Source organism: Cajanus cajan, chromosome 10, assembly GCF_000230855.2.
Source record: "Cajanus cajan strain Asha chromosome 10, NIPB_CcT2T_4, whole genome shotgun sequence".
In the NCBI taxonomy this organism is placed as follows: Eukaryota; Viridiplantae; Streptophyta; class Magnoliopsida; order Fabales; family Fabaceae; genus Cajanus; species Cajanus cajan.
Window position 1 is genome coordinate 26,991,919 of NC_138526.1, and position 25,321 is coordinate 27,017,239.

The 25,321-nt window shown below is 32.8% G+C and overlaps 1 protein-coding gene across 6 annotated transcripts in view; it reads right to left on the minus strand.

The window, feature by feature from the left end:
• LOC109788853 (biotin--protein ligase 2) overlaps positions 1-24,856 on the minus strand; it is a 31,908-nt gene extending 7,052 nt beyond the window's left edge. Inside the window, exons 1-10 of one of the 6 annotated variants that reach the window (XR_014430401.1) lie at positions 24,726-24,856; positions 24,410-24,544; positions 24,020-24,278; positions 23,834-23,895; positions 23,578-23,726; positions 23,134-23,216; positions 18,045-18,228; positions 13,135-17,131; positions 8,225-12,221; positions 6,997-7,311 (exon numbers count right to left, since the gene is read on the minus strand). Coding sequence is in view for 4 of the 6 variants with exons in the window: in XM_083066021.1 (XP_082922147.1) it covers positions 23,172-23,216; positions 23,578-23,726; positions 23,834-23,895; positions 24,020-24,132 (369 nt within the window). In the remaining 2 variants the exon portion in view is untranslated. Of the gene's footprint in view, positions 1-6,996; positions 7,312-8,224; positions 12,222-13,134; positions 17,132-18,044; positions 18,229-22,563; positions 22,847-22,944; positions 23,217-23,577; positions 23,896-24,019; positions 24,279-24,409; positions 24,545-24,725 lie in introns of those variants that run through there. The other 5 variants (XR_014430400.1, XM_083066022.1, XM_083066021.1 and 2 more) reach the window with 5 other exon arrangements.
• Between the last annotated feature and the right edge of the window lie 465 nt (positions 24,857-25,321).

The following is a 25,321-nucleotide window of genomic DNA, read 5'->3' on the forward strand; positions in this document are numbered from 1 at the left end:
TCCAAAGACTCCAACAAAGGAACCTTAGTGTGGAGGAATATAGGCAAAAAATGGAGTTGCTTATGCTAAGGGCTGGAATTAGGGAAGAAGAGAGAACCACCTTTGCTAGGTTCCAAAGTGGTCTTAACCTAGAAATTAGGGACAAGGTTGAACTATTACCCTATAGAGACCTTAATGAACTAGTTCAACTTTGTGTGAGGGTAGAGAAACAACTTAGAAGAAAGCCTAGCTTTAGGAAAGAAACTACCCCCTACCCTAAAAAGGACTTCAAGAAGGAGGGTTACTCCTCTTATTCAAAGGATAGACCACTAGAAAAAGAAAAAGAAAAAGAAAAACCTTCCGATGAACCTAGAACTAGTTCCATTAAGTGCTTTAAGTGCTTAGGGAGGGGACACATAGCTTCCCAATGCCCAACAAAAAAGACCATGATCATTAGGGGCAATGAGATCCTAAGTGAGGAAAACACTTCATCATCTTCATCATCCTCAGGTGAAGAAGATGCTAGTCTTAGTTCTAGTGAGGAAGCACCATGTGAAGGTGACCTATTCATTGCTCAAAGGTTACTTACCAACCAACCCAATGATCAATCACAAAGAGAGAACCTTTTCCATTCTAGATGCAAAATTTTTAAGAAAACTTGTTCTCTCATTGTTGATAGTGGATCTTGTAATAACTTTGTAAGCCAAAGGTTGGTTGATAAGCTTAACCTAACTACTATAGCCCATCCTAAATCTTATAAACTTCAATGGCTTAATGAGGATGGACCTATAGAAGTTAAGGATCAAGTAAATGTTCCTTTCTCTATTGGAAAATATAAAGATGAAATTTTATGTTATATAATTCCAATGGTTGCAAGCCACATTTTACTTGGAAGGCCTTGGAAACATGATAGGAAGGCCATTCATGATGGTGTTACAAACAAAATTCGCCTAGTCCACCTAGGCAAGAAACACACCTTGACTCCTCTTTCAGCTTCACAAGTGTTGGAGGATCAAGTCTTTATGAAATCAAAAAAAAGAAAAGAGGAGAAAAAGAAAGTTCTAGAGTTGGAGGGTAGTGTCTCCTCCAAGGAAGTTGTTCCTAGAAGTCAATTTTTAATAGAACATTCTATTAAAAAATGTCTTCTAGTTGAACAACCTCTTTACCTTCTCAATACAAAAAAGACACTACTCTTGGAAAAGAGTAAGGAGGATAGTGTCTCCTCCAAAAATCTTTTGATAAAGGAAAGTCAATTTTTAATTCAAAATGATTGCAAAAAGACTTTTCTTCTTCACAAAGATTTTAACTCTTTTTCTACTGCTACCACAAACTTAGAGCTTAAGATCCACAACCTAAATATTTTTGAAAAGAAAGGATCTCAAGTTCTTAGTCTTGTGAAGAAGAAGTGGACTTCACCTAGTTCTACTTCTTATGCTACTACTTTGGTGGTGCCCAAAGTAGATAGCCATTGTCTATTTAGGACTTCTCTTACTTTAGTTGTTCTAATAAAGCTCCCAACCCTTGGTTTATATTGTTTATTAGATACATCTCATGGTGTCTTATTTTCTATTTTTGATCTTAAGGGAAGTTCAAACTTCTTTGAACTTAACTTTACTACTTCCCTTCAAGACCAAATTAGATTCTATGACTTTTCCAAACTCTTTACACCCTCTTCCATGATGTATCTAACATTTAATATGATCAAGGGCTGTCTAGGTAGTTTCCTTATTATATTCACTTTGTTTTCTTGTAGAAGCCTAGGTTACTACATAGGGTACTTTAGGCAAGATATGTTAGTATATAGGAGTACTTCACTAGTTTCTTCTAGTTTTAGTATTTTAACATTTATAGAATTTAGTTTTACACTTAGAGTACACTATAGTGAGGATCCTATTCTTATACTTAGAGAACCCATCCTTCCTAGTCTAAGAACCCTTGTTAGGACTATAGAACGGATTCCTCATAGGGTGCACTTTCCACATGTATTATATGCATATATCATTACTAAAACTTTATTTCTTATTTTTGTAGGTGATGTTATCCTTATGGAAGGACCACGGGATTTGAGGACAATTCTTTCGAAGGGGGAGGGTATGATGGAAACCTAATCCCCAAGGATCCCTTTGGAAGAGGTAAGACCAAGAAGGGTAAAGGTTGATCCAAGGAGGCTCACACTTGAAGACCATTGGGCCTTTAACTAGATCCATGGTTAGGAGGCTAGAGGAAGCTTCTAGAGAGGAGGTGCTTCTTAGACCTATGCTCAATATGAGTATTGAGTATGATTCCTCTTTTTAGTCTCATAGTCTCTATTGTACATACATTGTATAGTTTGATTTCTTGTACCTTGTATATAATAGATACTTGTATAGGTGTATTTTTTCCTTTGTATTTGTGAGGCACTTTATTTCCTTTTATTAGCTATTGTATATTGTTTCTAGGGTAGGTTACTTGGACACTTTGACACCATTTAACCTAATCTAGAAATACACTCTTTCCTTATTTTTCTAGTAGTAGGATTGGGAGTGGCATTAGCAAGCTAGAGAGTGTTACTAGCAATTGGGCCTAGAGATGGGCCTAGGCAAAATTTTACATATTAGACTCATTTTACTCCTAATTTTTCATAGATTTGATTTAGCTAGGTTTCATTCACATTGGATGAACCTAACTAAACCAAATCAACATTTTTTCAAAACCGGTTGGAGTAAAATAAAGTCCATGAGCCGCCCACCTTGATTTGTGTTCACATTGCTTGTTCACACTCAAGCTTAGAAGCTTGAAGCACAAGCTTTTCCTTAGCTTGCTTACCAAGCAAGCTAAGTGAGTAGCTTGCTCTCCAAGCCTCTAGACCATGGATGGTTAGCTAGACCTTACCATGGTTCCTAGTGAACCATGGTTAAGGCTAGCTTGCTCTCCAAGCTTCCTACTCCTATATTTTTGTTTTTCCTTCATTGTAAAACACTTTTGGATGATATTTGAGTGAGATCAGAATTTGAACGAAAATTCTCTCTTCCAAAAGTCTTTAACCTCTTTGATATTCATCCAATTCTCTTATCCCTTCCATAGAAGAGTGTGGTGAGAATTGAAGAGACTTATCTCTTCACCAAGGAGTGGCGTCTCTTGAGAGAGTTCCCCACCAAAACGTGGTGGTTCTAAGGTCTCTTCCTCCATTGGAGACCTTAGAGAAGCTTAAGAAGAATCAAGGAGCTAAAGATCTAGGGAGGAACTTGAAGAGGATTCACATCAATCCAGATTCTCCAACAAGTTTTCCATCACTTGTTGTGTTGGTAAACAACATAGAATTTCTTTCCACACTTATCCTCCATGTAAAAGGATACATATATTGGATTTAGTTCACACTAATGCTTGCACTATGGATGCTAAAACCCTTAATGGTTACACTTATTTTATCACTTTTGTTGATGATCATTCTAGAAAAATATGGGCTTTTGTTTTAAAATCTAAAAATTAGACACTTGATGTGTTCTGTAACGTAGTAAGTTATTTTAGAAGGTCCGAAAGCCCAATATGGGTGATTTAGTAGCCAAAAACGGGTCGTTCCCAATCTGGAACGGGCCGTTTCAAACTATTAAATTGACTTGTAAATCATAGTTGAGAACAGGCCGTTTTGGATGGAGTACGGGCCATTCTGGATGGAGTACGGGGCGTTTTGAAGGGAGTATGGGCCGTTCTGGATGGAGAACGGGCCGTTTTGGATGAGTCCCAAAATGGGTTGTTCTGGTTTCAAAACGGGTCGTTCTGCATGTGATTTTTACACATGATGAAGGGGTGCAGAACGAGCCGTTCCAGATTCGAAACGGGCCGTTCTGGCCACTCCTGAACTTCTATAAATAGGGGTTGTGTGGTTGAGGAGGAAATGAAGTTTTTAGAGAGAAGTTTTAGAGAGAAAGACTCTGGGTCTGTGAACTCTTTTCTCTCCCAAATTTCTCTATATGATTCTTTTTCTCCTCTAGATCACTAATGTCTTCTGTCTTTTCTTGAAATTCAGACTAGAAAGATTGCTTTTGGTGGATTGAAGTTCAGGTTGAGCTTTGGAAGGAAAATCTACTTCTCCTCAGTTCTTGGCCATTTTGAGCCAATTTTCAGGTGAGGAAAGCTAGAATGTTTGTTTTTTAGGTTGCATGTGAGTTTAGAAACTCAATTGATGCATGAAGGTTGAGAATCCATAGATGGATTGAAGAAAATCTCATTTTTGGGGTTTTGAGAAAAAAAGAGGATTTTGATGATTTTGATGCATAGGTTGGATGCATGTGAGATTTAAGTTTATTTTTTAGTTGTATGGAGCCTATGCATTGTGTTTTGTGTTTGCATGTGGCTGGATTTGTTAGTTTGGATGAGAGTTTTGAACTCTCTGATTGGGATTAGGACAAGCGCACTTAGGCTGCGTAGGGCGTGAACATGTTTATTTGTGATATTTGAAATGATGTTTCGGCATGTGTTGAAAGTTGAAGTTTTAGATCATGTATGTATGATATATGATGTATTATGATATGTGATTCATATGTATGCTTGGTAATGATATATATGAATGTTTAAATATGATATGACATGTGTATATGTTCATATGAGTATGTTTATTGATCATGATAGTGGCAGACCATGTATGATGTGTGATGCATAATTGCATGTGATGCCTTATGGCATGAGTCTAGCCTAGGACTTGAGGAGAGGAAAAGTATTTTCAAACTAGAAGAGCTCACATAGAGTCTCTTGAGAGTGGTGTTTGGATAGGCCATTGATATATGAGAGTGGTGCTCAAGTAGGCCACTAGATTTGGGAGAGTGGTGCTCAGGTAGGCCACTGGGTTGGGTGAGTCTCCTCTAAGTCCTTAGCTAGTGTTAGAGCAGGCTATGAGGTCGAAGGTTATTCCCTTAACCAAGTACTCGGGAAAGTGCGTGGATCCTTGTGGATAGTCGGTGGGCTAACTTCACAATTGACTTGGTTATACATGCCAAGGTCGTGGTAAGCCCGTACCAAGCTGTGTTATACCTGACGGTGGATCTGGACTTCCAATTGTGTAAGTGACATCATCCGAGTAAACCCGAGTGAGGATTATATCTTGTTTAGCTGTGACCGAGCGGGCGTATTGGGCATGAAAACGGTTAGGGTGGTTTTGATAGGATAGGATGTAACTTATACAGCTCTGTTGTTAGGGAGATCTCCTAGGTGTATGCGTGACGACGCATTAGATGATTGATATGCATTGATATCTATCATGAGATGCATTTATTGCATGATTGTTAATATGATGAAGTGTGTGGTGTTTGACTTCATGATTGGTGGATTATATTTTATGCATGAGTAGTATTGGATAGAGTGTATGTTGTGACTCTATGAATATGATTGATAGTTGGATGATTGTGTAGAAAAGATTTGATTTTGTGCTTGTATGATTGATTTTTTGAACTCTAGCTTACCCTTATATTTCTAAGTGGTGGGACTGCGATGATCATACTTGCTATGGGAGCAGGTCAGGGATAGCTTGGACTTGAGGTGACTACTACGAGTCGAGGATTTTATCCTAGTGTTAGAGTTACCTTCTGGGGGTAACAGTAGTTTGTGCTTGACCGGCACTAGGAGTTATTATTTTGGATGACTGTACATATGTAGTGTTATATTTTATATTTAGAAACGTAGTTGTTATTTTTATTTGTATATATATACCTGCATGTATGTGTTATCAAATTTAATATTCTCTTAGTTAACTAGTAGTAGTGCAATTCCACTAAGTGTAGGGACCATGGCGGGTCGTTACATGTTCAAACACTTTCATGCAAATGTTGAAATAGAAATAAGAAAATTGTTGAAGTGTATTAGAGCAAATAATCATGTCGAATACAGGGGTCCATTTTATCATTATTGTAGGGACCATGACATCAAGCTTGATGAGTAGATAGTTCCAAAGACCCCTCAACACAATGGGGTTACAGAAAGAATGAACCACACAATTAATGATAGAATCAGATGCATGCTCTCTCATGCCAAATTACCTAAAGCCTTTTGGGATGAAGCTTTAAGAATTGCAATGGACTTTATCAACCTTCCTCCCTTTATTCCTCTTGATAGATGTTCCAAAGAGGGTGTGGAGAAGGGAAAATGTCTCCTATAGTCATTTGATGGTGCTTGGTTGCAAGGCATTTCTCTAGTGATGAAAGATTTAAGCTTGATGGTATGTCTAAACAATGTCTTTTCTATGGTCATGATGATTTTGGTTAGAGGTTTTGGGATCTAGTTGATAAAAAGATTGTCAAAAGTTGAGATGTTATTTTTTTGGAAGACTAAACCATAAAAAAATATTAACAAGAAGGAAAAGCCAAAAACAAGTTATTCATGGAGACATTGATATTGAGCCAGAACCTCCCACCAAAGCCACTCACAATAGGGGAGATGTGAATGAAAATGTGGAGAATATAGTTGATGTGTTAGAGCCACAAGTTAATGAACAAGTAGAGTTTGTTCCTCTTGAACCACCAATAGTGCCTCAGTTGAGAAGATCTATTACAGAGTTTCGACCTTCACAAAAATATTCCCCCATGAGTATGTATTGTTGACTAGTGGGGGAGAGCCAAAGAGCTATGAAGTAGTTATGTCATATGAAGAGAATGATAAATGGTATATAGCCATGAAAAAAGGAGATAAAATCCTTACATGAGAACCATACATTTGAGTTGGTGAAGTTGCCCCAAGGCAAGAAAACACTCAAAAATAAATGGATGTTGAAGTTGAAATCAGAGGATAATTGCTCACAACCAAGGCACAAGACAAGGTTGGTTGTGAAGGGTTTCATTTAGAAGAAAATAGTTGATTTTGAAGAAATATTTTCACCTATGTCAAGACATCTTCAATCAGAGTTGTGCTTGGCCTAGTAATTAATTTAAATTTGGATGTTGAAAACTTGATGTTGTGACACCCTCTACCCCAACATAATTACAATAGATATAAACCATCTATATATAAATTCTTTCTTAGTCTAATATAAAATAATTATCTCAAGTATCATTGGGTAAAAGATGCACATTCATAATTTTCAACTGTAAGTATCAAATTGTCAAGAAATAATAAAATAAAGATTATAGATTAATCCCAGTAAAGGTGGCAGGGCCTCCTAGTTAGGAATTAACTTATAATCTTTTAGTAAAATTATAATATGACAAAAATACACACTTTCAACATAAATAACATAAAAATTACAAAAGAAAAATAATAATAATTTAACAATAAGTCTAGCTAATCCCGATGTCACATCTTATCAGAGCGAAACCCAAACAGAAGCCTAAGCTTCACCACCAACATGCTTAGCCTCATGCTAATTATCTGCATCATAATTTAAATACACAAAAATGACAAGGGAGTGAGAAACTTCTCACTCAGTTGCAGATATAGAAATAAAAGTTAAATAGCACACACACACGCAATATAATTCACATATATAATCAATCTCACATATATGCTTATGTATAATGATTTCCTTGACTTGACTCACTAATGTATGCATGTGGCGCCATACAGAAGTTTCAGAATTTATTACTGGTGACCCAAAGGTACACCTATCACTGGTGTTCATACACCTCGTTAGCATGTTACATCACTGGTGTCCCGAAGGCACACCTATCACTGGTGTTCATACACCTCGTTAGCATATCGTGGGTGACTCAAAGGTACACCTTGTTAGTCGTGGGTATGCGGCCTCAGCGGCACACCTGGAGTAATATGTGCATATGATGCATGTCATACATTCACAGACTCAACCTTTAGCATGTTACACATATCATATTCATATTTCATAATTAAGAATTATTTCAATAATCCAATTTAATAGTCCAATAGTCCAACAGTCCAAACAGTCCAACAGTCCAAACAGTCCAATAGTCCAACAGTCCAACAATCCAACAGTCCAGAGGTTGCTTAGGTATCATATTTTTCAATAATAATATATTAAGATCTTTTAAGTAAAGTAGGAAGCTTAAAAGGTAATATAAGATAATAAGGAGGCTCAGCCTTCCATTTAAATAACAGATTACAAATTTATAAATACTTAGGAGGCTTAGCCTTCCATTCAAATAATAGATTCTAATATGTAAATAAATAGGATATAAAACAAATCACATCAATAATACATATTCAAAGAAATAAATAGCAAGCAAGAGATCGGGAGCCAATCCAACAAACAAACTATTTAACAATTATTCCCACACCCCCAAGCAAGGTTTCCCACTCCCCCCCTTACCTGGGTTTACAGAAATTTGGGCAGAATCTCCTCTCTTCTTTCTTTAAAAGGAATCGGAATTAGGGCAGAATCTCTTCCTCTTTCTCCTTAAACAAGGCACTAGAGCAGAACCTCCTTTTCTTTCTCCTTCTCTCTCTCTTACTTTCTCTCTCTATTTCTCCAGAATTTCCTTCTCTCTAGAATTCTGAATTTTCAAAACCTTAGGCCCCTATTTATAGAATTTTTGAAGTTACTATGCACTATGCACTATTCATTAAAATAATATTATAAATTACTATGCACTATGCACTATTCATTATTATATTCAAATTAATTAAAATTTTGAAACGGAAAGAATCCGCAGCCCACGTTTCAGCCGCCCCTTCACTGTGCAATTGCATAGTAAAATACTATTTATACATACGTATTCGTAAATAGTAAAATACGTATACATAAATAGTAAAAATATGTATACATAAATAGTAAAATACGTATACGTAAATAGTAAAATACATAAATAAAATACTTATTCACATAATAAATACATAAAAAAATATTTCTTTTCATTGAATAAAATTTGGGATGTTACAATTCTCCCCTCCTTTTAGAAATTTCGTCCCCGAAATTTTTGCAATGGTAAACTCTTTGCATTCTTACTTCTAATTCTTATGCAACATCACTACCTTGTTGATGTACAACTTTTATCAATTTCCTCAAAGGATTTGCTTAGGGAAAGATCTTGACGAATTTATCCACTTAAACACAAACAAAATCAATTTCTTAAGCGTCTTAGACAAATCTTCCACTAGGGTCTATCTATTCACCATCTTACTTCCAAAATGGAGCATCTAAGTGCTACAAGATTCTTAAAAACTTCTAGTATGCTAACCATAAATATACAATTGCTTTACTCTTCTCTTCATCTTAGGTCACAAAATATCTTCTTAAGATTTTGGTACATCTTAGTAGTTTCTGAATGAATACTAAAGATACTCTTATGACTTTCTTCTAGGATTGCTTTATTAAATTCTAGCACACTAGGAATGCACAACTTATCCTTAAATCTCAAAACTCCATCCACTCCAAATTTAAACTCACTCTCCATATCTTGATTCAAGTTCTCTACTTCTCTTTCCATATTAGACCATCACGCTTCCCTTGCGCCACTCTGATACATTTTAGTAACTCCTAAATAAATGTTAAGAGTACTCTTATGTCCTTTCAAGTTTTATAACTAAACATTCAACTGTGTCCTTTCTAATCTCTTGCTTATTTGGGTCACTAATAAAGGATCTAACTCCTAGTTCCTCTAATCTCATCTATTAATCTGATAGTTACTTCCAACATAAATAATTCAATGCTACTAGGGTAATCTTACACATCAAGCATAAGTTTCTAAATTCTGCAATCAAATTCAATCCTTAAATCATCAAAATAATAATTTGGTTATCATTGTAATCCAGATATTTGCCACAACATCAACACCTAAGCATTAGATACACATATCAGATCACTAATTTTACTACTCTATCTACAACCAATTCAAACTCTTCTATGATCAATTCTAAAGATCAGGTACCTAAGCATAATGTACACTCGGTATCCATATCAGTTCTCTAGTTTCACCATTTCATCTTCACCCAAGTCATAATCATATCCATCACCTTAACCTATAGCCTTATAACTTGTTACCAAAATAAATCAACTAATTATGCTCCTATAATTTTCTTCAACAATCCATTCGCTATTCATACTTAATCTCACAATACTAGAAGTAACCTTATAATCCAAACTTAAATTTCTAATTTAAGCCAAAAAGATTCATCTCTCTAATCATAATGAAAGATAAAGATTTCCTCAAAACATCAATCACCACAATGGCTTTAACCAAATAATAAGATCAAAATTTTACTCCTTAAGAAATTTCAACTATTTCTTTTTATCTCGTATTCAACCCCTTTGGTCAAAATATATTTAAGGTTCTTATGATCACTAAATACCTCAACCATAGAATCATATAGTTAGTGTCTCCAAATCTTAATATAAATGACAAAGTCGCTAACAAGGTTATGGGTAAGGTAATTTCTCTCATGAATTTTCAATTTCTTAGAAACATAAGCTACTATCTTTTCTTCTTGTCACAATATTCTTCCTAAACCTATTTTCAGAGACATATTTATATATCACAATAATCTTACTAAAATCTAGTAATATTAACACTAGTCAATCTTTCCTTAAGAGTTTGAAAACTATTTCCTCAATTGTTATCCCATACTAATGTAACTCCTTTCTAGTCAATTCAGTCAAAGGTAATAGTAAGTAATTCAAAGAAGTAAGCAACGAAATGATTTGGGTAGTTAAAAATATACAAAGGTTCAAGAATTCCTGATATAGATTATCCTTACGGTTGATTCCAAGGGTAGGCAAGAAACAACCTAGTGAACTGAAACATCTTAATAACCAAAGAAACGAAGGCAAAAGCAATTTTTATAGTGAGAGCAGTTTAAACCATGAACAGTTGTTAAAAAAAAAATTACTCACTGAATTTTCATATAAACTATCAAACAAGACTCCTGATTTTACTAATTGACTCAAGTATCTCTCACTTAAGCATAACTTAAGTAGATCTTCCTCCGCAAGAAATTTCATGGTCTAAAATACTCACCTCATACAATCCAAATTCATACTTAGACAATCTAGTTTAAATCTATTTTTATGCCTAACAACTCAAAATATCATGATAGCATATATCTACCTGACACACAGAGTTGTATTCGTCCAAATGATTTCAAACCTATCTCAAACGAAAGTTAAGTGAATAAGCTACAACTCTTTATGAAGACATAAGATTTCCAAGAGATCATCTCTTTAGCTAAAGATTCAAATATCACCACTAATAAATTCAGTGCTTACTAAATTTCTAATCACCAAGGCAGTCATAACTTGAAGTTCTAGATTTTTGTTTCATCTTATCCTAGTTCTATTGAAAAGATAATATCTAAAGCCATATTCTTCATAAAGACCTCAAAATATAAATTTTGTCGATATAATACTCATACTATCATAACAAACTATAATGAAAATATTTTCGACACCAAATAGCAATAATGTATCAATATATCTAATGCCACAAAATACCTCAACTTTTTCCAAATTCACTACTTAATTTCTCATTCAAGTCTCTCCTTACTTTTCTCAATCAAAACAACTCACATGCTACCTAAACCATAAATAATTAACATACCAATAATAACACTTAAGGGAATTAACATCATTTCGATCTCTCACCAAAGAGACAACCACCTTTAGATTCAACCTGCTATAACTATAGATGTCAGAAACTTCACCAATCATAAACTCTTAGTACACTCAATATATCACCTCCCATCCAAGGTTCTAATAATTCGAGTTGGCTAACACTATCATGATTATCATTCCTCTGATTACAAACTAACTTAACAATCTCAAACTCAACAATATCAACACAGGACGAACATCATCATCATAGTACACAACAAACAAGACATAGTCAGAGTACACAACAGAGTCATGATAAGCACATAACACACACGGTTGATAAAATCGACTTGCTCTGATACCACTAAATGTGACACCCTCTACCCCAACATAATTACAATAGATATAAACCATCTATATATAAATTCTTTCTTAGTCTAATATAAAATAATTATCTCAAGTATCATTGGGTAAAAGATGCACATTCATAATTTTCAACTGTAAGTATCAAATTGTCAAGAAATAATAAAATAAAGATTATAGATTAATCCCAGTAAAGGTGGCAGGGCCTCCTAGTTAGGAATTAACTTATAATCTTTTAGTAAAATTATAATATGACAAAAATACACACTTTCAACATAAATAACATAAAAATTACAAAAGAAAAATAATAATAATTTAACAATAAGTCTAGCTAATCCCGATGTCACATCTTATCAGAGCGAAACCCAAACAGAAGCCTAAGCTTCACCACCAACATGCTTAGCCTCATGCTAATTATCTGCATCATAATTTAAATACACAAAAATGACAAGGGAGTGAGAAACTTCTCACTCAGTTGCAGATATAGAAATAAAAGTTAAATAGCACACACACACGCAATATAATTCACATATATAATCAATCTCACATATATGCTTATGTATAATGATTTCCTTGACTTGACTCACTAATGTATGCATGTGGCGCCATACAGAAGTTTCAGAATTTATTACTGGTGACCCAAAGGTACACCTATCACTGGTGTTCATACACCTCGTTAGCATGTTACATCACTGGTGTCCCGAAGGCACACCTATCACTGGTGTTCATACACCTCGTTAGCATATCGTGGGTGACTCAAAGGTACACCTTGTTAGTCGTGGGTATGCGGCCTCAGCGGCACACCTGGAGTAATATGTGCATATGATGCATGTCATACATTCACAGACTCAACCTTTAGCATGTTACACATATCATATTCATATTTCATAATTAAGAATTATTTCAATAATCCAATTTAATAGTCCAATAGTCCAACAGTCCAAACAGTCCAACAGTCCAAACAGTCCAATAGTCCAACAGTCCAACAATCCAACAGTCCAGAGGTTGCTTAGGTATCATATTTTTCAATAATAATATATTAAGATCTTTTAAGTAAAGTAGGAAGCTTAAAAGGTAATATAAGATAATAAGGAGGCTCAGCCTTCCATTTAAATAACAGATTACAAATTTATAAATACTTAGGAGGCTTAGCCTTCCATTCAAATAATAGATTCTAATATGTAAATAAATAGGATATAAAACAAATCACATCAATAATACATATTCAAAGAAATAAATAGCAAGCAAGAGATCGGGAGCCAATCCAACAAACAAACTATTTAACAATTATTCCCACACCCCCAAGCAAGGTTTCCCACTCCCCCCCTTACCTGGGTTTACAGAAATTTGGGCAGAATCTCCTCTCTTCTTTCTTTAAAAGGAATCGGAATTAGGGCAGAATCTCTTCCTCTTTCTCCTTAAACAAGGCACTAGAGCAGAACCTCCTTTTCTTTCTCCTTCTCTCTCTCTTACTTTCTCTCTCTATTTCTCCAGAATTTCCTTCTCTCTAGAATTCTGAATTTTCAAAACCTTAGGCCCCTATTTATAGAATTTTTGAAGTTACTATGCACTATGCACTATTCATTAAAATAATATTATAAATTACTATGCACTATGCACTATTCATTATTATATTCAAATTAATTAAAATTTTGAAACGGAAAGAATCCGCAGCCCACGTTTCAGCCGCCCCTTCACTGTGCAATTGCATAGTAAAATACTATTTATACATACGTATTCGTAAATAGTAAAATACGTATACATAAATAGTAAAAATATGTATACATAAATAGTAAAATACGTATACGTAAATAGTAAAATACATAAATAAAATACTTATTCACATAATAAATACATAAAAAAATATTTCTTTTCATTGAATAAAATTTGGGATGTTACAATTCTCCCCTCCTTTTAGAAATTTCGTCCCCGAAATTTTTGCAATGGTAAACTCTTTGCATTCTTACTTCTAATTCTTATGCAACATCACTACCTTGTTGATGTACAACTTTTATCAATTTCCTCAAAGGATTTGCTTAGGGAAAGATCTTGACGAATTTATCCACTTAAACACAAACAAAATCAATTTCTTAAGCGTCTTAGACAAATCTTCCACTAGGGTCTATCTATTCACCATCTTACTTCCAAAATGGAGCATCTAAGTGCTACAAGATTCTTAAAAACTTCTAGTATGCTAACCATAAATATACAATTGCTTTACTCTTCTCTTCATCTTAGGTCACAAAATATCTTCTTAAGATTTTGGTACATCTTAGTAGTTTCTGAATGAATACTAAAGATACTCTTATGACTTTCTTCTAGGATTGCTTTATTAAATTCTAGCACACTAGGAATGCACAACTTATCCTTAAATCTCAAAACTCCATCCACTCCAAATTTAAACTCACTCTCCATATCTTGATTCAAGTTCTCTACTTCTCTTTCCATATTAGACCATCACGCTTCCCTTGCGCCACTCTGATACATTTTAGTAACTCCTAAATAAATGTTAAGAGTACTCTTATGTCCTTTCAAGTTTTATAACTAAACATTCAACTGTGTCCTTTCTAATCTCTTGCTTATTTGGGTCACTAATAAAGGATCTAACTCCTAGTTCCTCTAATCTCATCTATTAATCTGATAGTTACTTCCAACATAAATAATTCAATGCTACTAGGGTAATCTTACACATCAAGCATAAGTTTCTAAATTCTGCAATCAAATTCAATCCTTAAATCATCAAAATAATAATTTGGTTATCATTGTAATCCAGATATTTGCCACAACATCAACACCTAAGCATTAGATACACATATCAGATCACTAATTTTACTACTCTATCTACAACCAATTCAAACTCTTCTATGATCAATTCTAAAGATCAGGTACCTAAGCATAATGTACACTCGGTATCCATATCAGTTCTCTAGTTTCACCATTTCATCTTCACCCAAGTCATAATCATATCCATCACCTTAACCTATAGCCTTATAACTTGTTACCAAAATAAATCAACTAATTATGCTCCTATAATTTTCTTCAACAATCCATTCGCTATTCATACTTAATCTCACAATACTAGAAGTAACCTTATAATCCAAACTTAAATTTCTAATTTAAGCCAAAAAGATTCATCTCTCTAATCATAATGAAAGATAAAGATTTCCTCAAAACATCAATCACCACAATGGCTTTAACCAAATAATAAGATCAAAATTTTACTCCTTAAGAAATTTCAACTATTTCTTTTTATCTCGTATTCAACCCCTTTGGTCAAAATATATTTAAGGTTCTTATGATCACTAAATACCTCAACCATAGAATCATATAGTTAGTGTCTCCAAATCTTAATATAAATGACAAAGTCGCTAACAAGGTTATGGGTAAGGTAATTTCTCTCATGAATTTTCAATTTCTTAGAAACATAAGCTACTATCTTTTCTTCTTGTCACAATATTCTTCCTAAACCTATTTTCAGAGACATATTTATATATCACAATAATCTTACTAAAATCTAGTAATATTAACACTAGTCAATCTTTCCTTAAGAGTTTGAAAACTATTTCCTCAATTGTTATCCCATACTAATGTAACTCCTTTCTAGTCAATTCAGTCAAAGGTAATAGTAAGTAATTCAAAGAAGTAAGCAACGAAATGATTTGGGTAGTTAAAAATATACAAAGGTTCAAGAATTCCTGATATAGATTATCCTTACGGTTGATTCCAAGGGTAGGCAAGAAACAACCTAGTGAACTGAAACATCTTAATAACCAAAGAAACGAAGGCAAAAGCAATTTTTATAGTGAGAGCAGTTTAAACCATGAACAGTTGTTAAAAAAAAAATTACTCACTGAATTTTCATATAAACTATCAAACAAGACTCCTGATTTTACTAATTGACTCAAGTATCTCTCACTTAAGCATAACTTAAGTAGATCTTCCTCCGCAAGAAATTTCATGGTCTAAAATACTCACCTCATACAATCCAAATTCATACTTAGACAATCTAGTTTAAATCTATTTTTATGCCTAACAACTCAAAATATCATGATAGCATATATCTACCTGACACACAGAGTTGTATTCGTCCAAATGATTTCAAACCTATCTCAAACGAAAGTTAAGTGAATAAGCTACAACTCTTTATGAAGACATAAGATTTCCAAGAGATCATCTCTTTAGCTAAAGATTCAAATATCACCACTAATAAATTCAGTGCTTACTAAATTTCTAATCACCAAGGCAGTCATAACTTGAAGTTCTAGATTTTTGTTTCATCTTATCCTAGTTCTATTGAAAAGATAATATCTAAAGCCATATTCTTCATAAAGACCTCAAAATATAAATTTTGTCGATATAATACTCATACTATCATAACAAACTATAATGAAAATATTTTCGACACCAAATAGCAATAATGTATCAATATATCTAATGCCACAAAATACCTCAACTTTTTCCAAATTCACTACTTAATTTCTCATTCAAGTCTCTCCTTACTTTTCTCAATCAAAACAACTCACATGCTACCTAAACCATAAATAATTAACATACCAATAATAACACTTAAGGGAATTAACATCATTTCGATCTCTCACCAAAGAGACAACCACCTTTAGATTCAACCTGCTATAACTATAGATGTCAGAAACTTCACCAATCATAAACTCTTAGTACACTCAATATATCACCTCCCATCCAAGGTTCTAATAATTCGAGTTGGCTAACACTATCATGATTATCATTCCTCTGATTACAAACTAACTTAACAATCTCAAACTCAACAATATCAACACAGGACGAACATCATCATCATAGTACACAACAAACAAGACATAGTCAGAGTACACAACAGAGTCATGATAAGCACATAACACACACGGTTGATAAAATCGACTTGCTCTGATACCACTAAATGTGACACCCTCTACCCCAACATAATTACAATAGATATAAACCATCTATATATAAATTCTTTCTTAGTCTAATATAAAATAATTATCTCAAGTATCATTGGGTAAAAGATGCACATTCATAATTTTCAACTGTAAGTATCAAATTGTCAAGAAATAATAAAATAAAGATTATAGATTAATCCCAGTAAAGGTGGCAGGGCCTCCTAGTTAGGAATTAACTTATAATCTTTTAGTAAAATTATAATATGACAAAAATACACACTTTCAACATAAATAACATAAAAATTACAAAAGAAAAATAATAATAATTTAACAATAAGTCTAGCTAATCCCGATGTCACATCTTATCAGAGCGAAACCCAAACAGAAGCCTAAGCTTCACCACCAACATGCTTAGCCTCATGCTAATTATCTGCATCATAATTTAAATACACAAAAATGACAAGGGAGTGAGAAACTTCTCACTCAGTTGCAGATATAGAAATAAAAGTTAAATAGCACACACACACGCAATATAATTCACATATATAATCAATCTCACATATATGCTTATGTATAATGATTTCCTTGACTTGACTCACTAATGTATGCATGTGGCGCCATACAGAAGTTTCAGAATTTATTACTGGTGACCCAAAGGTACACCTATCACTGGTGTTCATACACCTCGTTAGCATGTTACATCACTGGTGTCCCGAAGGCACACCTATCACTGGTGTTCATACACCTCGTTAGCATATCGTGGGTGACTCAAAGGTACACCTTGTTAGTCGTGGGTATGCGGCCTCAGCGGCACACCTGGAGTAATATGTGCATATGATGCATGTCATACATTCACAGACTCAACCTTTAGCATGTTACACATATCATATTCATATTTCATAATTAAGAATTATTTCAATAATCCAATTTAATAGTCCAATAGTCCAACAGTCCAAACAGTCCAACAGTCCAAACAGTCCAATAGTCCAACAGTCCAACAATCCAACAGTCCAGAGGTTGCTTAGGTATCATATTTTTCAATAATAATATATTAAGATCTTTTAAGTAAAGTAGGAAGCTTAAAAGGTAATATAAGATAATAAGGAGGCTCAGCCTTCCATTTAAATAACAGATTACAAATTTATAAATACTTAGGAGGCTTAGCCTTCCATTCAAATAATAGATTCTAATATGTAAATAAATAGGATATAAAACAAATCACATCAATAATACATATTCAAAGAAATAAATAGCAAGCAAGAGATCGGGAGCCAATCCAACAAACAAACTATTTAACAATTATTCCCACACCCCCAAGCAAGGTTTCCCACTCCCCCCCTTACCTGGGTTTACAGAAATTTGGGCAGAATCTCCTCTCTTCTTTCTTTAAAAGGAATCGGAATTAGGGCAGAATCTCTTCCTCTTTCTCCTTAAACAAGGCACTAGAGCAGAACCTCCTTTTCTTTCTCCTTCTCTCTCTCTTACTTTCTCTCTCTATTTCTCCAGAATTTCCTTCTCTCTAGAATTCTGAATTTTCAAAACCTTAGGCCCCTATTTATAGAATTTTTGAAGTTACTATGCACTATGCACTATTCATTAAAATAATATTATAAATTACTATGCACTATGCACTATTCATTATTATATTCAAATTAATTAAAATTTTGAAACGGAAAGAATCCGCAGCCCACGTTTCAGCCGCCCCTTCACTGTGCAATTGCATAGTAAAATACTATTTATACATACGTATTCGTAAATAGTAAAATACGTATACATAAATAGTAAAAATATGTATACATAAATAGTAAAATACGTATACGTAAATAGTAAAATACATAAATAAAATACTTATTCACATAATAAATACATAAAAAAATATTTCTTTTCATTGAATAAAATTTGGGATGTTACAGATGTGAAGATCGCTTTCCTCCATGGTGACTTTGAGGAAGAAATTTACATGGAGCAACCTAATGGTTTTGTAGTCAATGGAAAAAAGAAGCTTGTCTGCAAATTAAAGAAAAGTTTGTATGGGCTCAAACAAGGTCCAAGACAATGGTATAGGAAAATTGATTCCTTCATGATGAATCATGGGTATGAAAAAACCTCTTTTGATCATTGTGTGTTTTTCAAGAAATTTTTTGATGAAAAATTTATTATTCTCTTGCTTTATGTGGATGACATGTTGATTGTTGGTCATAACATGAGAGAAATTCAAAATCTCAAAAGAAAGCTAAAAAGTCATTTGCAATGAAGGATTTGGGTCTTGCAAGGCAAATTCTTGCATAAAGATTATTTGTTATAGGAAGAATGGTAAATTGTGATTATCACAACAAAAGTATAATGAGGAGGTATTGGAGAGATTTATTATGGGCAATTCCAAGTTTATTAGTACTCTACTTGCATATCACTTCAAGTTAAGCTCTAAGGAATGTCCTACAAGTGAGAAAGATAAAGAAGAAATGCAAAAGATTTTGTATGCACTTGTAGTTGGTATCTTGATGTATGGGATTGTGTGTACAAAACCAAATATTTCTCATGCTATTGGTGTAGTTAGTCGTTTTCTCTCTAATTCGGGTAAAGAGCATTGACAAGCTATGAAGTGGATACTTAGGTATCTCAATGGTACTTCTAGAGTATGTTTTTGTTTTGGAAGTGGTGAGCCTGTGTTGAATGCTTACACGAATTTAGACATGGCTGGTGATGTGGATTCTAAGAAGTCTACTTTTGGTTATATGATGACTTTTGCAAAGAATAGTGTCATGGCAATCCAGATTGTAGAAATGTGTTGCTCTATCTTCTACAAAGGTAAAATATATTATTGTAACAGAATTTGTTAAGGAGCTCTTGTGGATGTAGAAATTCCTACAAGAGTTGTGACTTTCACAAGGAAACCATGTTTTGTACTGTGATAGTCAAAGTGCAATCCATCTCAACAAGAACTCGACTTTTCATTTAAGGTCAAAGCATATTGAGGTTTGGTATTGTTGGATACGTGATGTGTTGGAGATGAAGCAATTATCATTGGAGAAAATTCATACTGAAGAGAATGGCTCAAATATGATGACAAAAGCCTTATTTATAGGAAAGTTTGTTATTTGTAAAGAGAATGTGGGTTTGGTTGACTATTATCAATTAATCGATGAGAGGAAGATTTATCAAGTGAGTCACCAATTTATTTGGGCTCACGTCAACTTTAATAATAATAATAATAATAATAATAATAATAATAATAATAATAATTGTATTAGTACTAGATATAATGACTCTTGGTATGTGAGATCAACCTTTCAGAATAAGGAGAAATCAGATAAGTGTTTGGTACCAATTTAGTGTATTTTGATTCTTTATTGTTTGATTAGATACTCATTTGAGAGTTTTCTTGTATTGTTATCCACTATATTGATGAGGTGTTATTTCTAGTAATCCTAGACTTGTGGTGTACTCATTAATTATTATTAGTGAAATTTTTACTAGAATAGGTCTTGTGGATTTTTACCTTACATTGATAATTTTTTCATGTTAAAATTTGGTGTTTATTGATTTCTATTTTTTTTTTATTTTGTACGTATTACTAAAATTGTCTTGTTTTCAAAACCTACTAGTATCTATATAGGAGAAAAGGAGATCTAATTTTATTTCTGCTTAATACTATTATTTGTTATTTTTCCTGACATGATTACATATTACTAAATATATAGAAATATAAAGTATTTTACATTGATAATATTAAATTTAGATTTAATCTACTTTATCTATATCTATATATAAAAAGTAATTTCTATTTATTATTCACTTTATTATAGACAATTTTAACTCTATAAAATTATACAATAATAATTAACAAATTTTTTCTTTAAATCTCTTAATATCTAATTAATCATTTATTATCTCCCTAATTGCATGTGTATTTACACCCACTAGTATATAAATTAAACTGAAAAGACCAAACTAACTTGAAATAGTTAAATGCATTTGACTCTGATAAAATTTATCATGATTCATAAAAGTCCTTTAAGCAAATAAAAATGATTCAATTACTCGTTTTCTTTAGACAGTCTAGGTATCCGAAAAATTATTCTTCTATCTGGGACAGTTACAATCAAGCATTGTTGTGTAAAAATAAAAAATAAAACAGGTATAGTCAAACTTTTCTTTAACAAAAAAGAAAAGAAAAAAAAGTATAACTATCCATATTTTTTTTAAAAAAAAGTAATGAGTAGCCTGAAACGGAATATATGGTTCGGAGAGAAAATCATCTTATTGTTATTAATTTTCTTATATGGTCTTTTCTGTAAATGGGTTCTTCTCTGGCATACATTAATTCCCATTTATTAATTCATGAAATAATCAATATTATATATAATGGACATCATTTTTAAATTTTTTTTTTAAGATTCGTTTACTCTTGAACTTATTTATTTATATTTATTTAAAATATTTTATTTTTATCCGTATATATCATTTTAACAAAAAAAACTCTTCTTAATAATTACTCCCACTAAATAGAACAACCATCATTCTTATAACACCATGAATTTTAAGATTGTTTAGTTAATTTTATTAATTAAATAACTATATGTTTGGTAGTTTAGTTGTTTAAGAGTTGTTTCAAGAAAGTTAGAGAGAAGTTACAAAAAGAAACTCTGAAATCTTTATCCTTTTAGACTTCGTACATTACAAGAAAAATGCTAATTTCCAACGAAAATTTTCGAAGGAAACAAGTAAATTTCCGACGGATTTAAATCCGTCGAAAAAAGTGCTGTCGAAAAAAAAAAATCCGTCAAAAATACCAAATTTTGTCAGAAAATTTTGTCTGAAATTTTCGACGGAAGTGTCTGTCGAAAATTTCTGACGGAAATGTCCCCCAGATATTTCTGACAAAAATTCTGTCGGAAATATATGGGGGACATTTCCGACGGAAATTCCGTCAGAAATTTGTGGAGGACATTTTCGTCAAAAATTTCTGGGGAAGATTTTCGACGAAAATTCCATCGGAAATTTCTTTGGAACATTTCCGACAGAATTTCCGTCGAAAATGTATGAAAACCATTTCCGACGGAAATTTCTGTCAAAAATTAATATTTTAAATTTTAAATAAATTTCTTAATATAACTAACATTATTTTTACCTGTTTAACAAATATATATATATATATATATATATATATATATATATATAAATTGCAAAAGCTTCATCAAAATAAATTTAAAAGGTAATAGTAATGTTCATAATAATAAAACAATTCATAATTCAAACATCATATATAATAAAAGATGCTTAGGGTTTAGTAAAATACAATTAAAAAAAAAACATATTTTTTCTTCCTAAATGAATTCAAAAAACGGTTTAATAAAATGTTGGCATGAGTCCAAACGCAATCAAAGAAAAAAATGGTCTGAACCTTTTACTTTATAATAAAAGATGGCCAACCAATAAATAGAACTTTATTTCTATGACGAATAGTATATAATTAATGAACAGTTCAAATAAATCAATTTATAATGGACTCTTACACCCCTTTCCCTAATTAAAAAAGTTGTATTAGACAGGAGAGGGATCTGCAATGAGGAGGAATCTTATCTTTTTTATTCTGAACATGGGAGATAGGTTAACATGATATGATTATGTCTAACAACAGACAAGAGACATCATAAGATTGTACAACGTAAAAAAAATAATTAAAAAAAAAAGCTAAATTAGCAAGCATATAACACATTGGATTAATATATTAATATATAACACATTGGAACAGACACTTGATAATTTAGTTGTGAGTGATGATAAATTAATAGTTTGATTATAAAAATAATTGTTTGTTATAAAGATGATTTTTCTATAGATACTCGTGTGCAAGGCAACTTGAAACCCACTTATTGTTGTGTCAGGTATTACTCTCGAAACCATGAGTACAAGCCATTAAAAGAAACAGTAAATCTTTAAAAGAGGGGGGGGGGGGGGGGGGACGCTGGACAACAGAAAATTGAGACTCATGGAGTTTTGTACTTGCAATGGTAAACAAGAAAGCAAGCAATTTTCAATTATATACATCACTGTTGCATCCTATGCCCTTTAGTTATATCCTTCTCTCCTCCCTTGCCTGTTCTTCTGCTTCCCCAAAATATAAATTTCCACAATTTCCATTCTATATATGATAAGTAGCTTGATTAATTTTAGATATAAAAATGATAGGTTTAGAAGTATCTTCCAATTTGGTTGATACACAAGGGTGAGAAGCACACATTCAAGAAGTTAATTCAGATTAAAAGATTTTATCTATACATGGGTTTTTCAGAGAAAGAGAGGGATAAAGGAATGAAGTACACAGGTATGATGTTTACACAATAATAACTAGAATTGATGTATGATGTTAGAAATGATACTGACAAGCAACATCAAACTCATGAGTTAACTAGTATAGTAGTACAATACCTTGATTCACAAGTAAACCATAAAATTCCTCAAATTTGTTAAAAAAGGCTGCCAGAATATCTTCTCTTCCAAATAGGTAACCCCTGGAATGGAAAGTGTTGAAATAAAATGTATTAAGGGCCCACAATCCCAAACAATCAGGAAAAAATTAACATTGAGACAAATCATGCATTCGATTAGGAAAACTGCCAAATACAAAGTAAACAAAACCATCCTTAATGATGCGTACAACTTGACAGTTTGTCTCAGAATCATATAAAGGACCATCAGTTTCCACAAGTGCTAAAATTTTCAGTTTATTTAGTCAACAACTTCCGCACATTTATATCATGTAAATAGAAAATACATATACTTAAATTTGTTAACCTCATTACAGCTTTCACTCATCAAATTCACTGGCAGCAGGCTAGGTGTCAAGCCAGTACTTCAAAACAAAGCACTTACATTTTTGTCACAGATATCCTTGATTGCCTCTGTGATAGCCAGGGAAACCACATACTGAACTAAAGGAACAATTCGTCCATCCTCCATTTGCAAAGTAAAAGAAAACATGAGGCAACCCAATGGAGATTCCAAGACATTCTTTGACCGACCTGAGAGTTCAAGTGCTCAGAGCAGCTCTGACTTTAAACTAGAATAGAAGTTTAAAAGGACAGAATCACACACAGCAACACTAAATGTCATAACATTCACATCAAACCTCGTCCCTTGGTCTGAGCATCAGCAACACAAACTGTACCAATTGGAAGCTTACAAAAGTTGCTGCACAAAAATAATGCCAGATTTAGACATGAAAATTAGAAGACAAGACATCATTTTAGGCACAATAAAGCTAGGGCACATGATAAAACACATAACATAGATAAGGCAAGAGTGCAAAACATACTGTGAAACGACATCGTGTGTTGATGTCAACAGTGGAGACCAAATGAGAAGCCTGCCAAATTGATTGGTGGAAAGAGAATTCATGTAGGAATGAACTTGGAAAGACCCTTGCATAACAGCTTTATCCACCTCAGAATGCAAAGAGAGGGTGAATTCTCCATTGTCAGGGAGCTTCAGTGCGTTACTGGTCTTTATAGTTTTGGCAGTTTCATTACCCCCCGGTGATTTGCCACACAAAACCAGCAAACTACAGTCCACGGCTGATTAAAAAGGAACAACTTTTTCATTTCCAACATTGGGCAAACCTTTTCAAAATTTTATTTTCAAAACCCAACACACACACACACACTAATAAGTCATAACCAAAGGGGAGTGGGAGATGAAGAGGTACCTTTAAGATAGCAATGGAGGATTTGAAGAGTGCTCTGCAGGATTTTAACTTATCAGTTTCCACAGTTCCAGAAAAGGGTCGTTCTCTCGTGGCTACTAGGGATTTTAACTGAACTAAAGGAACAATTCGTCCATCCTCCATTTGCAAAGTAAAAGAAAACATGAGGAAAAATAAATAACAGAATAAATAAATCAACGGAGAAGAAAAAAAAACCTAATAGGAGAAATCGAAGAATCACGAGACGAGATCGAAGGAAAAACCAGTGAAACGGAAATGGAAATTGAAAACAGAAGAAAAGAGAGGTTTGAAAAATTACCTGTTGGACATGGCGAAGGGAGTGAGAATGGTGGAATTAGAATTAGGAAAGGGAGAGAAGGAAGAGAGAAAGTTAGGAAGGTAGAAACCTAGGACGAGCCATTTGAACATAGGAAGAGAGAAAAGAGGGGTAAAATTTTTATCGTCCGTTAAATCTACTATATTCTTCAATTTTTTAAAAATAATAATAATTATTGATATATTTTTTTAAAGTAATTACTCACAACTATTATTTTATTTTATTTTTTATTTTATTTTTTTAAAATTAAGAGGTATCAAGTATTTTCTTTTTTTTAATAGTCTAAATAAACACTTTTATTTTTTATTTTAGTTTCTAACATATATAATATCTTCGTTTTAATTTCTAAATAATCATGAAAATTTGTAAAGACTCAACTTAAAAATTTTAAGTAGTTTAAATAATTTTAATCACTAAATCACCATGTTCATTTAATCAATAACTTACAAATCTTAATTATATATTATCTTTAATATAAATTTTACTCAATTCATTAAATCTCTAAACTCCTTTATATATATTATATCAAATTTTAACGATCCAATAGTTTAATTTAAAGTTTTTAATGCATAGATTAA